At 33.8% G+C, this 19,167-nt stretch overlaps 1 protein-coding gene across 1 annotated transcript in view; it reads left to right on the top strand.

The window, feature by feature from the left end:
• MANSC1 (MANSC domain containing 1) overlaps window positions 1-18,894 on the top strand; it is a 33,542-nt gene extending 14,648 nt beyond the window's left edge. The window contains exons 3-4 of the mRNA XM_007503715.3: window positions 6,293-6,433; window positions 16,196-18,894. Of these exons, the coding sequence (XP_007503777.2) occupies window positions 6,293-6,433; window positions 16,196-17,130 (1,076 nt within the window). The 3' untranslated portion in view covers window positions 17,131-18,894. The remainder of the gene's footprint in view (window positions 1-6,292; window positions 6,434-16,195) is intronic.
• The last annotated feature ends 273 nt before the right edge of the window (window positions 18,895-19,167 follow it).

Raw genomic sequence — 19,167 nt, 5'->3', positions numbered from 1 at the left:
AAGCAAGGAAACTAGGTCTACAACCAAGAATCAATTACCCAGCAAAACTGACCATATTATTACAGGGGAAAATATGGACATTTAACAAAATAGAAGAATTCCAAACATTTGTAAAGAAAAGACCAGACCTGAACAGAAAATGTGATGCCCAAACACAGAACTCAAGAGAATCATCAAAAGGTAATTGAGAAAGAGAAAAAAGAAAACCCAAACCAAAACACCTGTTTTCTTAAGAGACCCAATAAGTTAAAATGATATGTATCCCTATAAGAAAAGAGGTCATTGGTAACTCTTAAAAATTGTTATGTAACCGCCAAAACGTGGTTGCCAAAACTGTGAATGTTAAAAACTGTAAAATGCCAAACTCTAAAGGGTTTGGCCAAATTGGTAAAGATAATTTTTAGTGTTTTGACTTAAAATCTAAAATAAATGGTCACCATGGGAAATTCCTAAATATGAAAATACCCAAGTCATCTGGGGATTTATGGAGATTTTAATTAATATAAATGAAGGAATTAAGGGAAGGGGAGAGAGAGAGAGAGAGAGAGAGAGAGAGAGAGAGAGAGAGAGAGAGAGAGAGAGAGAGAGAGAGAGAGAGAGAGAGAGAGAAGAGAGAGAGAGAGAGAGAATAGGCAAGCAGTAGAAAAGGGCCTAGGCCATTTTGGCCTGAGCGAAAAGGAGAGCAAGTCAGTCTTTATCACTCACCACAAGATCATCTCCAAGCAAGCTCTTTCCCTCCAAACTGAAATCCTCTCCAAACTGAATTCAATTGCGAACTCAATTCAAAATGTCCCTTACTTCAACTCTGAACTCCAACCAACTCCAACTCCAACTCACTGACTTCCAATCAAAAAAACTCCAACTGACTCAAATTCGATAAGTCCCTTCCTTTTAAAGAAATTTTCTCTTATGTCACCTCCCCTAAATTTTCACGTCTACCAATCACAGTAGACGCTTTTTCCCAGGACTGCCCATTCTTAGTTCTCATCTTCTTTGGTTTTCACCTTCTCTGGTTAGATTAAAACCTCTGAGTACTTCATACCTCTTTTGTTAAGCTTGCCTTTTGTAAGTTGCTTGACCTTTTAGGTACTAATTTAACCTTTATAGGTACTTGGCACTCTTTTGTATTAGATCTAAAAATAGACCTAGCTTAAGTTTCTAGCTATACTGTAAGTATGAGGTAGGGATTTTTCATTGTTCAATCAGGAGTTTGCAACTTTATCTTCCCCTAAGGCACTGTCTGAGTACGGTGGAGTAATTTTAAAAGTTCTCAATACATTCCTGATCAAGTATCTCCATTGTTAAAAACGAGGAATATATAGACAAAATCTTCTAAGCTACAGTCTGAGTAGTTTTAAGATTCACAGTTATTATCACCTGGGCAGCTAGAAGAATTACACTTAGAGGGAACAGTGACAAACTGTATAGGATGAAATTCTAAGACATAAATATGTAAATAGATATATGTATGCATAAATACATACATATGTATGTATATATATACAACTAGAGCTAAAAAGAGGTTAATACTAAAAGAAATGGGAAAAGAAACAAAAGGGATACATTTGTATGTCACAAATAAGTATATGGTGGGAGCGGGGAGAACATCAAAATGCAGGAAGGGTAAAGAGGTTGGAGATAGGAAATACTCAATTCTTATGTTCATTGAAATTGACTCAAATACATTTGGGGAAGAGAATTGATTTGCACGCTATAGGGAAGTAGAAGGGTAACAAATGGACTGGAGGGGAGGGAAGCAATACAAGGGAGGAAGAGGGTGGGGGATAGTTTAAAAAGACTATAAAGAAAATAAGAGGGGAATAAGAAGAGAGTGGGGTAGAAAGGGAAGTAAAATAAGGGTGGGAATTAGGGGGACTGATTAAAAACAAACCATTGGTGTAGAAGGAAATAGTGAAGGAAGAAAAGGCAGGACTAGGAGTGGAAATCAAAATGCTGGGAAATACACAGCTGGTAATCATAACTTTGAATGTGAATGGAATGAATTCACCCATAAAACGCAAGCAAATAGAGTGGATTAGAAACCAAAACCCTACCATATGCTATCTACAAGAAACACACATGAGGAAGTTAGACACACATAGGGTAAAATTAAGAGGATGGAACAAAATCTATTGGACATCAACTGATAAAAAGAAGGCAGGAGTCACAATCATGATACGTGACAAAGCCAAGGTAAAAATAGGTCTTGTTTAAAGAGAAAGGGAAGGTAATTACATCCTGATAAAAGGCAGTATAGACAATGAGAAAATATCAAAACTCAACATGTATGCACCAAATGGCATAGCATCCAAATGTCTAAAGGAGAAACTAGTGGAGCTAAGGATGAAATAGATAGAAAAATTATACTAGTAAGGGACCTGAACCTTCCTCTATCAAAACTAGATAAATCAAACCAAAAAATAAATAAGAAAGAGGTAAGAGAAGTGAATTAAATCTTGGAAAAATTAGTTAGTAGATATGTGGAGAAAAATAAATAGGGATGAAAAGGAAAACACTTTCTTTTCAGCAACTCATGGTGTACTCACAAAGATTGACCTTGTACTAGGGCATAAAAACATTGTGAACAAGTGCAAAAAAGCATAAATGATGAACTCAACCTTCTCAGATCACAATGCAATGAAAATAATAATTAGTAAGGGTACATGGAGAGACAAAACAAAAATTAATTGGAAATTAAATAATACAATTCTCCAAAATTGGTTAGTTAAAGAACAAATCATAGAAACAATTAACAATTTCATTGAAGAAAATGACAATGATGAGACATCCTTTCAAATGCTATGGTTTACAGCCAAAGCAGTACTCAGGGGAAAATTTAAATCCTTGAGTTCATATATTAACAAATTAGAGAGGGCAGAGGTCAATGAATTGGGCATACAAATTAAAAAACTAGAAAGTGAACAAATTAAAAATCCTCAGATGAAGACTAAATTAGAGATCCTAAAAATTAAAGAAGTTAATAAAATTGAAAGTCAAAGAACTATTGATTTAATAAGACTAGAAGCTGGTATTTTGAAAAAACAAGTAAAATAGACAAAGTACTAGTCAATCTAATTTAAAAAAGGAAAGAAGCAAACCACATTGACAGTATCCAAGATGAAAAGGGAGACCTCATCTCTAATGAAGAGGAAATTAAGGCAATTATTTAAAACAATTATGTCCAATTATATGGCAATAAATATGGCAATATAGGTGATATGAATGAATATTTACAAAAATATAAATTGCCTAGACTAACAGAGGAAGAAATAGACTACCTAAACAATCCCATATCGGAAAAAGAAATTGAACAAATCCCCAGGTCCAGATGGATTCACAAATGAATTCTATCAAACATTTAAAGAACAACTAATCCCAATATTATACAAACTATTTGACAGAGTAAGCAAAGAAGGAGTCCTAACGAATTCATTTTATGACACAAATATGGTACTGATTCCAAAGCCAGGCAGGTCAAAAACAGAGAAAGAAAACTACAGACCAATCGCTTTAATGAATATAAATGCAAAAAAATTTTAAATAGAATACTAGCAAAAAACTCCAACAAATGATCACGAGGGTTATTCACTATGACCAGGTATGATTCATACTAGGAATGCAAGGATGGTTCAATATTAGGAAAACCATCCATATAATTTACCATATTAACAAGCAAACTGACAAAAATCACATGATTATCTCAATAGATGCAGAAAAAACCTTTAACAAAATACAACACTCATTCCTATTGAAAACACTAGACGGGCCTTTCCTAAAAATAATAAACAGTATATATCTAAAACCATCAGCAAACATCATCTGCAATGGGGATAAACTAGAAGCCTTCCCAATAAGATCAGGAGTGAAACAAGGATGCCCATTATCACCTCTATTATTTAACATTGTACTAGAAACACTAGCAGTAGCAATTAGAGAAGAAAAAGAAATTGGAGGTATTAAAATAGGCAAAGAGGAGACCAAGCTATCATTCTTTGCAGATGATATGATGGTCTACTTAAAGAATCCGAGAGAATCAACCAAAAAGCTAGTGGAAATAATCAACAACTTTAGCAAAGTTGCAGGATAGAAAATAAACCCACATAAGTCATCAGCATTTCTATATATTTCCAACACATCTCATCAGCAAGAATTAGAAAGAGAAATTCCATTTAAAATCACCCTAGACAATATAAAATACTTAGGAATCTATCTGCCCAGACAAACACAGGAACTATATAAACACATTTATAAAACACTTTCCACACAATTAAAACTAGATCTAAACAATTGGAAAAGCATTTATTTCTCATGGGTAGAACAAGCTAACATAATAAAAATGACAATCTTACCCAAATTAATTTACTTATTTTAGTGCCATACCCATTGAACTACCAAAAACTTTTTTACTGAATTAGAAAAAATCATAACAAAGTTATTTGGAAGAACAAAAGATCAAGGCAATCCAGGGAAATCATGATAAAAAAAAAAGCGAAGGAAGGAGGCCCTGCAGTCCCAGATCTCAAACTATACTATAAAGTAGTAGTCATCAAAACAATTTAGTACTGGCCAAGAGACAGAAAGGAGGATCAGTGGAATAGAATTGGGATAAGTGACCTCAGCAAGACAGTCTATGATAAGCCTAAAGATCCCAGCTTTGGGGACCAAAATCCACTATTTAGTAAAAACTGCTGGGAAAATTGGAAGACAGTATGGGAGAGATTAGGTTTGGATCAACATCTCACAACCTACACCAAGATAAACTCAGAATGGGTGAATGGCTTGAATATAAAGAAGGAAACTATAAGCAAATTAGGCAAACACAGAATAGTATACATGTCAGATCTTTGGGAAAGGAAAGACTTTAAAACCAAGGAAGAGCTAGAAAAAAATCACAAAATTTAAAATCAATAATTTTGATTACATCAAATTAAAAAGTTCTTGTACAAACAAAACCAATGCAACCAAAATTAGAAGGGAAACAACCAATTGGGAAACAATCTTCATAACAAAAACCTCTGACAAAGGTCTAATTACTCAAATTTATAAAGAGCTAAATCAATTGTACAAAAAATCAGGCCATTCTCCACTTGATAAATGGACAAGGGACATGAAGAGGCAATTTTCAGTTAAAGAAATGAAAACTATTAATAAGCACATGAAAAAGTGTTCTAAAATCTCTGAGATATCACCTCACACCTAGCTGATTAGCTAACATGACAACAAAGGAAATTAATGAATACTGGAGGAGATGTGGCAAAGTTGGGACATTAATGCACTGCTGGTGCAGTTGTGAATTGATCCAACCATGCTGGAGGGCAATTTAGAACTATACCCAAAGGGCCATAAAAGACTGTCTGCCATTTGATCCAGCCATAGCACTGCTGGGTTTGTACCCCAACGAGATAATAAGGAAAAAGACTTGTATAAGAATATTCATAGCTGTGCTCTTTGTGGTGGCAAAATTGGAAAATATGGGAATGCCCTTCAATTGGGGAATGGCTGAACAAATTGTGGTACATGTTGGTGATGGAATACTTTTGTGCTCAAAGGAATAATGTGAAATTCCATGTGAACTGGAACAACCTCCAGGAATTGATGCAGAGTGAGAGGAGCAGAACCAGGAAAACATTGTACACAGAGACTGATACACTGTAGTATAATCAAATGTAATGGACTTCTTCATTAGTGGCAATGCAGTGATCCTGAACAACCTGGAGGGATCTATGAGAAAAACCACTATCCACATCTAGAGGAAAAATTGTTGGAGTAAAAACACAGAAGAAACACAACTGCTTGATCACATGGGTCGAGGGGATATGGTTGGGGATGTAGACTCTAAATGAACATCCTAATGCAAACATCCACAACATGGAAATAGATTGTGATCAAGGACACGTGTAATACCCAGTGAAATTGCACGTCAGTTAGGGGAAGGGTGGGGGAGGGAAGGGAGGGAAATAATATGATTCTTGTAACCAAAGAATAATGTTCTAAATTGACTAAATAAATTAATAAAAAAGGTTAAGTTTTATGTATATTTAGTTATAAATTTACAATAAATAAACTATGATACAAATAAACAATAAAATTCACTTTACTTTTATAAAAGGAAAGGAAATGATTTAACTATTTTGTTTGCAAAGTTGTATATTGTAAACAAAGATGATTTTGTATGATGAAAAGATATAAAATACATTTGTTTCTTGGTGTTTAGACTGCCCTAGTAACACATAGGACATTGCATGGTTCTTTTGACTTTGTAAAATGTCTAATTTGAAGCATTTCTTTGTAGGGAGAAAAGAATGTAATTTAATCATCTTTGATACTCGGAAGGCAACAAAACAACCAAATTGCTACTTGTTCTATTGCCCCAGTGAAGAAGCTTGTCCTCTGAAACCAGCAAAGGGAGTTATGACTTTTAGGATACTGAAAGGTAATATAACTTTAAAAAAATGTAAATAATTAGTTCATGTCTATTATTTCTTTACTATTTACCTTTTTTATTTTACTTCCATATTTTGATGATAGAGTGTTTAAATTCCTACATGAATTTAACTGTCAAGTTACTTGATTCTTATAAGATGTGGTACATATTTATTGTTTATTTTTACCCATTTATCAGTATGAAGTATTCTCTTTCTCTTTCAATGTTTTCTAGTTTGAATTGTACTTTATAGGATACTATTAGTCACATTTGTCCTTTTTTTGAACTTGCATTTATATATTCTATTTTAGATCAAACTTCTAAGTTTCAATTTAGCTATATCCTTCCTATAAGTTTTTCTTTTAAAGGGATTATTCAGAACAGTCACATTTATTTCTATCAGCAATACCAGTTTGTCTTCTGGTATTATTTTATTGTTCTTGATATTTTATGTATATATTAAAATCTATCTTAATGGCCTATGTTTCAAATATTACTAATTAATGAAACATTTTATTTATTTAATTTAAAAATTCTTTAATTATTTATTTAATTAATTTCTAGTATTTTCTCTTAGTTAAATGATTCATGTTCTTTCCTTCCCCTCCTCCTTTTCTGCTCCCATAAAACTACTGGGTTTTACATGTATCATTGTATTTGATTTGTTTTGATAATTATTATAATTCCCTGAAATTTGACCTCCCCTTTTTATTATACATAGGAGTTCAGTCTTTGAGAGATTTAGCATTCTCTTTTTCCACTTCTTTTTTGTTATTTTTCTCATTTGTGTTAAGTTCCTTTTAGTAAATATAAATATATTTTAGTGTCCTTTACATTTTTGTGCTAATCATAATTCTTAATTTGATTATTTCCATTATAATTAAAAGTTTATTTTCCTTATTTTATATGTAGATGTAATTTATATGATATGCACATATAAAATATTAACTATCTGTAGAAAAATCTTAGATAATTTTATTATTTCATAGAAATATCTGGAACTCTTCATTTATAGCTTTTGAAGATAAGTTGTAGATTTTTGTTGGTAAATTCTTCTAAGTCTTATTTTTCTATAAAATATATTCTTTTTTTCACAAGATACCATAATACTTGTAGGCTATATATTTTAATGACTAAATCCTATTTTTAATATGATTTCAGTATATTTTACTCAAGATTAATAACTTTAATTATTTATTTTTAATAACACAGGTAAATTTTATGTATTTATTTAATTTTTGACTTCTAGATTAAATAATTAATTAACTATAAAATATATTTTCTTTTTTGATACTTGGTTTTTTTCGTTACTTTGTAATTCTGAAATCTAGCAATTATATATCATTATGTATATATATTCTAATTGTGGTGTTCTCTGGTCTTGTCTACCTTTCTCTAATTAATGATAGTATTTATATAGTCCTTTTTTAAAAAATTAAATTCAAATTTTTAAGCTCTTACCTTTTGTCTGAAAATCAATACAGTGTTGTTCCAAGTATTGGCTCCAAAGTAGAAGAGTGGCAGGAGTAGACAAATGGAGATAAGTGGTTTTCCCAGGGTCACACAGCTAGAAAATGTCTGAGGTCATATTTGAACTCAAGTCCTCTTGACTCCAGGCATGACACTCCATCCTCTAAACCATGTAATTGCTCCTTTTAATACTATTTTAAAATTTTCAATTCCTAAATCTCTATTTTTCCTCTTTCCCTTTCTCTACTCATTGGAAAATCAAGAATTGTGATATCAGTTATGCATATGAAGACATGCAGTATATATTTCCATATTAGTTAAGTTTTAAAAAAGGAAAAGAAATGAAAAAGAATGTCAGCCTTCAAAAGAATGTTCAATGTATACTTAATTTATTAGTTCTCTATCTGTAAGTGGAAAGCATTATGAATCCTCCAGAATTATGGAGGACCACTGTATTGTTCAAAGTTACTAAGTCTTTCACAGTTGACTATTATACTGTTACTATGTAAATTGTTCTCCTGGTTCTGATCACCTCACTCTGCATCAGTTCTTAGAGGTTCTCTCAGGTTTTCATCATTTCATATCATTCCCCTCAGTTTCAAATTCTTTGCTGCCACAAAAGGAGCTGCTGTACTTGTACTGAAACATTTCCCTTTCCCTTTGGTTTCTTTTGTGTACAGACCTAGAAGAGGTATGCACAGTTTTATGGCCCTTTGGGCATAGTTCCAAATTGTTCTCCAGAATGGTTAAACTAGCTCAGAGTTCTACCAATAGTTCATTTAATGTACCTATTTTTCCAGTTCTCTTCCATTGTTTGTCATCTTCCTTTTATGTCCTGTTAGTCCAAGTACTAATGTGAAGTGGCACTTCCAAGTTTGCATTTCTCTAAGTATTAGTCATTTGAAACATTTTTCATATGATTATTTATAGCTTTGGTTTTTTTCCTTTGAAAACTGCCTTTTCATATCTCTGACAATTTATAAATTGGAGCATCTATAACTCTATAAAGTTTGCCAAGCACTTTACATGTATTATCTCATTCAGTCTTCACAACAACCCTGAGAGGTAGGTGCTATTTTTATCATATAAGGAAACCAAGGCAGATGTTAAATACCTTGCCCATGATCACACAGCTAGTAAATGTCCGAGATTGCATTTGAACTCTGATCTTTTTGGTTCTAGGCCTACCTAGCTACCCATTAGATAAGAAATAGAATGTCTAGTTACTTTTTCTTTGTTATTGTATTTTGACTTTCCAACTAATTTGATATTTGCATTTTTCTCAAATCAATTATATTATTCTCCATATTGTAAAAGGGAATTCTTTGTTTTCTCTGATTTTACCCTTGTGAAAGGGAATCCTTTATTCCCTTTTGTCTATTTTGAGTTAAAGCTTGGTTAACAATAATTTAAGTATCCCTACTTAGTATCTCACCAGATTGTGAAGACAGGATTAACTCTCCTTTGTCTACTTTTCAATTGAATCAACAAAAGCTTGAACATCTTAATTTGCATTAGGTAGAGGAGCTCTCCACCTTTTCAACTCAATCAGTCAGGAAATGAGAATTCACACATCAATCAGCCAGGAATCTATGAACCCTTTTGATGAGTATTCACTTCTCCAGAAGGTGAGAAGTGGTTCCCACAAACACTGCCGTCAGGACAGTGCTGGGCAATCTGGTGCTGTGATTGGCCCTTGTGAAAAGGGGAAGGGACAAGAAGTCAATATAAAAGGTCTTGAATTTCTAGGGTGAAGGGAGTGAACTCCAAGAAGGAAGTAGGCTTAAAGAAGGAATTGGACTTCAAGAAGGAAGTCAGCTTCAAGAAGAAGGTCGGCTCAAGGAAGAAAGTGGTCCTCAGGAATCACCTTCAGCTCTTTTGAGTCTTAGTCTTGACCTGCCTCTTGGAGGGAATTTGGGTGAGTGGGTAGCTGGCATTCTCTTCCTGAAAAGGTGGAGAGCCCCTCCACCTAATGCAAATTAGAGTCAAGCTTTTGTTGATTCAATTCAAAAGTAGACAAAGGAGAGTTAATCCTGTCTTCACCATCTGGTGAGGTACTAAGTAGGGATACTCAAGTTACTGTTAACCAAGCCTTAACTCAAAATAGACAAAAGGAATAAAGGATTCCCTTTCACAAGTGTAAACTCAGAGAGAACAAAGAATTCCCTTTTACAATATCTATACTTAATTTTTTGGTATTATTACATCTAAATTTATTCTTAAGTTTATTTTTGTTACCTATTATTCTTTGCCTGGTTTTATTTATTCTGTTATTTTTCACATACATTGATGTTTTTTAGTTCTTAGATGTCATTTTATAGTTTCTTTTATTATTCTTTCATTTCTTTTACTGTTTTATTGAATTATAGTCCTCCTTTAATTTATTCTATACCTGTGATCCAGTTTGCTGAATTATATGGCATTTCTTCCATCTTTCCACCGAAGGTCTGGAAATTTTATCCCTAGGATCTTTTATTTCATAGAATATATTTGTTGTGTTGTGTGTGTTGCGATTTAAAATTTTACTATTAAATCTTTCTGTTCAGTCAAAAAGGGAAGAAGGGGTAGAATATGACTTAGGGTAGGGAGCAGGGAATCCTCTCATCATTAATAGTGTAGGATATACCTTATGTTTTACAATAGGATAGGAAAATTATAACAGGAAATCTACCATTGCCCCTTTCCCCCTGTTGGACAGGGAATCCTTTCAGCATTAGGAGAGGACAGAAATTGTCTTCAATTTATGGAGTGGCAACAAGATAAAGAGAAGGAAGTTGCATGCTGGGAGCCATGATGGTGGAGAAAAGAATGCTCCACTCCTCCATCCCTCCACACTCACACACACAAAGGAAATAAATCACCTCAAAACAAGGGAAAACTAGAGGAGCATATCTCATTGGGTTAAGAAGAGGATGGGTAAGGCAGCTAAGCATCTGTGAGAACCAGAAGAACTTGGAGCAACCCAATAAGCCACAACTCCATCAAAGGCAATGAAGCTACAGGACAGGTAGTTGCCCAGCCCCAGCCACCCTATATAGGTAGCGAAGGAAGAGAAGGCAGGAAACTCTACACTTCCAAATGGCAGCAAAACCCTAAGGCCACAAGGGAACAGAGAGAGAAACCAGCTGAACCACAGGAAACCTCTCATTCCCACTAAATTTCCCACTTCCACATGGCAATGGAGCTCTGAGGTCACAAGGAGCAGAGACAGGGTCAGAATAAATTGCAGAAAATCCAGACTCCCACATGGCAGCAGAGGGCCTGAGGCAGCAGAGCTCAAAGTAGGGTACCTGCCACTTCCAAGCCACTTGGTAAGGGAAGGGAAGCAGCATAGTGGGGGACCAGGGGAGCCCATGAACAAACAGCTAATACAGGGTGCTGAACATAGCTAGACAAAACAGCTACAAACCTCCTTGACAGATACACCATGGGATACAAAGGCAGTTGGATCTACCCCAATAAGCAGAGGAGAGTACTCTGTAAGCTTAGAGCAGTGCACCCTCTATACCAGGAACAGAGGAGTACCTCAATAGATAGAAAAGGTAACAGGAAAAAATAGAAAAATGAGCAAAAGACAATAAAAGATTAGAGAATTAGTCTGCTTGATTCATAAAGAGTGGAAGCATATTTGAACTGTGCAGGAGTATAATATAGTTCCAAAAGATGAAGCTATCTTCCAGAATCTAGGTGGCACAGTGTATAGAATATGGAACTCACAGTTAGAAAGACCTAAATTCAAATCTAACCCCAGACTCTTTATAGTTGGGTGAGCCTTAGTTTCTTTTTTCCTCCATTTTCCCATCTATAAAATGGGTATAAATATTACATCTATCCATCAGGGTTGTTTTGAGGGGAAAATGAAATAATATTTGTAAAGCATTTTAAAAACCATAAAACTATAAAAGAACTAGCTATTATAATTGGGATATTCCTCCTCTAGGCAATTTTTACTTTTTTTCTTTTTTACTTTCTCTTTTCTTCTCTATTTTTGTCTATATTCCTCCTTCCCTCTTTCTTCTCCCCTCTATATTATAGGGATGTAGTTAGTTGATACATCTATTCCCTTGATATGAATATATTTATCTTATTATTATCCAACCATCTTACAGGAATTTTTCTCAGGTTACTTTTTTGTATGCATTTAAAATATATTTTCATAAGATTAAGTTTTGTAAAGATTTCTATAAAATCCAGAAAAGTAGAGAATAGAATAATCCTGTTTGTTGAAATTCAAGTAAATTGAGAAGCCATAGAAAATAATTTTCTCTCATAAGTTCTTTGAATGATGTTTTATTTTAACTTTCCAAAAATGTGTATACAAATACACACACAGACACCTACTCCTTGTGGAAATTCTTTAATGTAAACATTTTTAAAAGTTCTTCTTAAAAAGTAGAATTTTATTTTTTCCTCAGTTACATGTAAAAATGTTTTTAACATTCTTTTTTTAAATTTTGATTCTCAAAATTTTTCTCTATTTCTCTTATTCCTTTCCCCTCCTTGAGATAATAAACAATCTGATATAGATTTTACAAGTATAATCGTATAAAACCTTTTGCAATCTTAGTCATTTTGTGCAAGAAAACAAAAAAATGAAGAAAGGGGAATATAGTGTGCTTTCGTCTGTATTCATACCCCATCAATTCTTTCTTTGAAGGTTAATGGCATTTTATTTTATCATGAGTCAGTCCTTTGGGATTATCTTGGGTCACTTTATTACTGAGAATAACTAAGTTATTCATGGTTGTTCATCATATAATATTGCTATTACTCTATACAATATTCTCCTGGTTCTGCTCACTTCACTGCATCAGTTCATGTAAGTCTTCCCAGATTTTTCTGAAATCATCCTGCTCATAATTTCTTATAACACATTAATATTCCATTATAATCATATGCCACAACTTGTTCAGCTATTCCTATTCCCCAGTTGATGAGTAGCCCCTCAACTTCCAATTCCAATTTCCAATTCTCAAATTTCAATTCCACCACAAAAAGAACTTCTGTAAATATTTTTGTACAAATAAGTCCTTTCTCCTTTTCTTTTCTCTTGTTGGTATAAAGGCCTAGTAGTAGAAGTAGTAGTAGTATTGGATCAATCATAATCATAATTTTAAAATCCTTTGGGCATGGAACTACTTTTTTTGAACAATAACATAATAATTGTAATTATTCTACACAAGGTAGAAGGATGGCAGGGAAGTCTTGCCTTTTTCAGAACATACCTTGATTACTGTATTCAGTTCTGGATGATACATTTTAGGAAGGAGAAAAGCTGGAGAGCACCCAGAGGAAGATGACTAAGATGGTAAAGGGCCTCAAGTACATGGGAATAATTTGAAGGAATATTTAACCTGAAGGACTGGAGACTTAGAGGGGTTATGAGATCTGCCTTTAGGACTATCTAGAACTGGAATATGCTGCTTTAAGTATAGTGACTTTTTCTTCAGTAATGGTCTTCAAAGAATTCTTGTTTACATATGGGTTGTACTAGCTGGCCTCTGATTCCCATTCTAATTCCAATATTTAACAGGAACTGTTTTTGCTTTCTCTTTGTATGTCTAGCACTTAGCAGTTTCCGGCATATGTTAAGCACTTAACAAATGATTGATTATTTGGTGAAAGAAATGTGCCACAAATTGGTTGTATCTACAGGCTATTTGCAAATCAATTATAAAAAGAATATTGGGAAATCATATCCCTGATTAAAGGAAGGGGGCCTGAATATGCATAACTTATTTAGGATTGATTACTCTTCTCTTCATGACCCATCCATATCTACCATACAAACATTCAATAACTTTTTTAAAATTTGAAACATTTTAAAAATAAATTTAATTAATTAATTAATTTAGAATATTTTCCCATGGTTACATGATTCATGTTCTTTCCCTCCCTTCCCCTCTCCCTCTTCCTGGAGACAATGAGCAGTTCCACTGGGTTCAACTTAAAACATTTTTTTTTAATTTTTATTTAGTTAATTTAAAACATTATTCCTTGGTTACAAGAATCATATTCTTTCCCTCCTTCCCTCCCCTCCCCCCACTCCTTCCTGTAGCTGATGCTCAATTCCTCTGGGTTTTACATGTGTCCTTGATGAGAACCTATTTCCATGTTGTTGATGTTTGCACTAGGATGATCATTTAGAGCAGTGGTTCTCAAACTTTCTAATGCCATGACCCTGCAATACGGTTCCTCATGTTGCAGTGACTCCAAACCAAAAAATTATTTTGGTGGCTACTTCAAAACTGTAATTTTGCTACAGTTATGATTCAGAATGTAAATACCTGATATGCATTATTTATTCTCATTGCTACAAATTGAGAGGTTGAGAACCGCTGATTTAGAGTCTACATCCCCAGCCATATCCCCTCAACCCATGTGATCAAGCAGTTGTTTTTCTTCTGTGTTTCTACTCCCACAGTTTTTCCTCTGAATGTGGATAGTGTTCTTTCTCATAGATCCCTCCAAGTTGTTCAGGATCACTGCATTGCCACTAATGAAGAAGTCCATTACATTTGATTATACTACAGTGTATCAGTCTCTATGTACATTGTTCTCCTGGTTCTGCTCCTCTCACTCTGCATCACTTTCTGGAGGTTGTTCCGTCTCCATGGAATTCCGCCACTTTATTATTCTTTTGAGCACAATAGTGTTCTATCACCAACATATACCACAATTTGTTCAGCCATTCCCCAATTGAAGGGCATCCCCTCATTTTCCAATTTTTGCCACCACAAAGAGCTCAGCTATGAATATTCTTGTACAAGTCTTTTTCCTTATTATCTCTTTGGAGTACAAACCCAGCAGTGCTATAGCTGGATCAAAGGGCAGACAGTCTTTTATCGCCCTTTGGGCATAGTTCCAAATTGCCCTCCAGAATGGTTGGATCAATTCACAACTGCACCAGCAATGAATTAATGTCCCTACTTTGCCACATCCCCTCCAGCATTCATTACTTTCCTTTGCTGTCATGTTAGCCAATCTGCTAGGTGTTGATTTGATTTACATCTCTGATTGTAAGAGATTTAGAACACTTTTTCATGTGCTTATTAATAGTTTTGATTTCTTTGGCTGAAAACTGCCTATTCATGTCCCTTGCCCATTTATCAATTGGAGAATGGCCTGAATTTTTGTACAATTGATTTAGCTCTTTATAAATTTGAGTAATTAGACCTTTGTCAGAGGTTTTTGTTATGAAGATTGTTTCCCAATTTGTTGTTTCCCTTCTAATTTTGGTTGCATTGGTTTTGTTTGTACAAAAACTTTTTAATTTGATGTAATCAAAATTATTGATTTTACATTTTGTGATTTTTTTCTAGCTCTTTCTTGGTTTTAAAGTCTTTCCTTTCCCAAAGATCTGACATGTATACTATTCTGGGTTTGCCTAATTTGCTTATAGTTTCCTTCTTTATATTCAAGCCATTTTTTATATTCAAACCATTCTGAGTTTATCTTGGTGTAGGTTGTGAGATGTTGATCCAAACCTAATCTCTCCCATACTGTCTTCCAATTTTCCCAGCAGTTTTTTTTTTTTTATCAAATAGTGGATTCTGGTCCCAAAAGCTGGGATCTTTGGGCTTATTATAGACTGCCTGGCTGAGGTCACTTACCCCAAGACTATTCCACTGATCCTCCTTTTTGTCTCTTAGCCAGTTTGTTTTGATTGTCTCTTAGCCAGATTGATTTGAACCAAATTGTTTTGATGACTACTGCTTTATAGTATAGTTTGAGATCTAATACTGCAAGGCCACCTTCCTTCACATTTTTTTTTCATGATTTCCCTGGATATCCTTGATCTTTTGTTCTTCCAAATGAACTTTGTTATGGTTTTTTTTCTAATTCAGTAAAAAAAGTTTTTTGGTAGTTCAATGGTTATGGCACTAAATAAGTAAATTAATTGGGGTAGGATTGTCATTTTTATTAGGTTAGCTCATCCTACCCATGAACAATTGATGTTTTTCCAATTGTTTAGATCTAGTTTTAATTGTGTGAAGAGTTTTTTGTAGTTGTTAAACTTAAAACATTTTGATGAAGTTAAAAAGTTGATTCATAGCCAAAGTGTCATCAAATTTTAAAGACTCTCCTGTCATTTAACAATGGATTTTAATCACATATTGGGTCACTAATTCCTCTTGCTGACATTAGTGAAACATTTCCTTATCCTTTCTTGCAGTACCTTAGCTACTCAGGCTTGCTCTACAGCACTGTAATTTACCACCTGTGAATGTCTCATAGACTGATAAATGGTTAACTTGTTAAACATTCTTAAATATTCTTTTATTTTCTGTATATTTTCAGGTTTTTCTCCTTTGAACAAAGCTGATTCACCACATCCAGATGCACCCCCAAAAAGTTACTACTTAACTGGAAAATCTTCACAAGCAGTCATGGACCCTGTACATCTGACAGCTCAATTGAACCAGACTAATGTTTTGCGGAAAGCTGCAGTAAATAAGAGTGATGAACTGAGTACCCAGCTTCCCGTGTACAAAAGTAATGGCCATCTTCAGAGCTCAGAGCTTCCCCTGAAACAGAAAGAAGCTGATGTGTTGTCTGAAAACATAATTGTATTTCAGTCTAAGGCAGAGGCTACATCTCAATCCACTGTCTCCACTACTCCTGTACCTGCTGCTTTGCAGTCTACAATCCCTCCTCTGATACAGCAATTAATTGTTCCTTTAAAAGTTACCACTGAGCCTCATCCTACAGTATTCACTATTTCTCAATCTATTTCTACTACTACTACTACTACTACTACCACCCCGCAGCCTCCCACTCCCACAATTTCTACAGCCTTTACAACTACTATAAACCAGCCTACCATAACTACAAAAACAGCTTCAGCTACAATGTCCAGTGCAACTACAAGTGTGGAAGTCACCTTAGAAACAGGGCAGTTTAAAGAAACTACCATTTCCCCAATTTCTAATAATGGTGATGTTAAGTATCCTTCAACATTTCCATCATCAACTGTGGATTCCTTTGCTATAAAGAAAATTGCTTCCCAAGAAATTGGGAGGCTTGGTTTAAGCAATTCCCCTCTTGATAATATTCCAAGAAATAGATTCCACCTTCAGTTTGAAAAGTGGACACTCATAGGCACATTGTTCTGTGGATTATTGTTTTTGGTAATAGGTCTAATACTGCTGGGCAGAAAGCTTTCTGAGTCCCTTCAGAGAAAAAAGTATTCCAGACTAGATTATTTGATTAATGGAATCTATGTTGATATTTAAAGAGAAAGAGAGATGCCTTTGATTCTTAGCAATTAGAAAACCCAAATTATTCCTTATTTATTAGCTTATAGGAAATTATATTGTAGAGACTAGTCCTTAGTTGTGCCATTAAAAAAATAGAAATTAAAACAAGTGACTCCAGAAATTTGACTAAAATATTAAATAGATATAAAGTTCCTCTAAAGTATCACAGAATAATTAGTACATTAAAAAAAACAAATGAGGTTATAGTAGAAAAAAGTTACTTTGGGGGTCCTAATTAAACTATATTTCTGATTCTAGATAAAATCAACTTTGTCCTGAAATGCTCTTTGAATATAATTTTTTGTATTAGCTTTTAAACACTATGTAAACATATTTAAACATTATACCACGTAGGTTTGTATCTAATCAGGAACTGAATAAATCTGTTGGCCCTGAGAAATGTAACATTGTTTACTGTCCTATAGCTTTAAAATTATCCCTATCAGTAAAGTTTTTAATTGATAAAAACTTGTATTATATTTTAATGACAAATATATCTAATTATACAGTGTGGTATACAGTTTGCAGGCTAGCTCAGCTTTATTACTTGCTAGAAGAACTTTTGGGGACACTTTAATGTATAATAGTCAATGGATTATATAAATTACTTCTATCCTATTTGGACATATTATTTCATTGGGAAAATAAATTTATTTCCACACTTGTATAAAATCTAAAATGAAATGTGTTCACTTTGATGTTAATTTTTTAATGTAATCTTCATTAGTTGTCATAAAATGATAGACTCTGACCTGAAAATGGCTTTATAAATCTGATCCAAACCCCTAAATTTATAGATGAGGAAGAAATAGATGTGGAGACCTTAACTGACTTGGCCAAAGTAACATAGCTAGTAAGTAGCAGAGCTATTATTAAAAGAGACCTGACTCCAAATCCATTTCTCTTTAACTTTTACCATTTCTCCTCCATGCTGACTCTCAATTTAAGCTTATAGAGAACTATTTATCAATAGTTAACTGTGTGATCTCAGAGATGTAACTTCATTTCTCTAGATCTCTTTTGTAGAGTAGGCCAGTTGGACTATACAAGGGGTTTCAAATTCACAATAGTAGTCCTCAATTCATATCATAGCTCTTTATTGAAAGAAAATTTGATCAACAAATCTTTGGAAAAACAAAGGTTTACATAAAAATACTTAAAATAGTCTGGTGAAATAAATATGAAGTAAACATGGAATTTGAGATTGGTAGACTAGACTAGATAACTTCCAAGTTCTTTTCTAGCTCTTATTTCAAATTAGAAATAATGCTTATTATTTGTTGGCTTGCTTTGATTCTTACAAATAAAATAGCATATATTGCTGAAATACTTTATCAAAAAGATTTTCCATGTATCTTAGTTAATTGTTTTGCCTGTTTTTAAAAAAAATGTAAATATAGATTTAAATTTTCAACTATGAACACTAGAGGACAGTAGTATAGTAAGTACCGTTAAGAACACAAGGAGGAAATCACTCAAATGATTCCTCTTCCTTTTCTTCTGTATATGGAACTCATACAGTCTCTTGGAAGGAAAGCTTGTTTATAGCTAGGACCCAATTTCTGTGAATAATGAATCCCATGAAGTGGTTACATTATTTGCATTCATACTATATTTTAAACAAAACTTTCAGACTATTTTTCAGCTTGAAGGCTTGACACAAATATTCACTGGCTTTTTTGTAAACTGAAAGCAATTTCATGAAATAAAAAGTTGAGTAAGAACAAAATAACATTAAAATTTTAAGTCTCTTTTGTGATTTGTTTCTGGATTTGAAGAATGTAATAAATACATAATAAGTCCTGGTGATGGCATGAATGAAAATTTTCCCCACTGTTTCTTGCAACATGCTGGCCATCCTGATCAGTTCTGTACCAGTGAAAGAAAGGGCAACATAATAGCTCTTATGATTTTCTCTCCTTGTCATCACCACTATAGAGGCTGAGGTAGTAGTTCTCACTATTCCTATGGGCAGGAGTTCCGGAGATTTTGTAAACTAGATAGGGGAAAAAC

The sequence above is a fragment of the Monodelphis domestica genome, chromosome 5 (assembly GCF_027887165.1).
Source record: "Monodelphis domestica isolate mMonDom1 chromosome 5, mMonDom1.pri, whole genome shotgun sequence".
Lineage (NCBI taxonomy): Eukaryota > Metazoa > Chordata > Mammalia > Didelphimorphia > Didelphidae > Monodelphis > Monodelphis domestica.
This window is presented reverse-complemented; position numbering and strand designations above follow the sequence as displayed.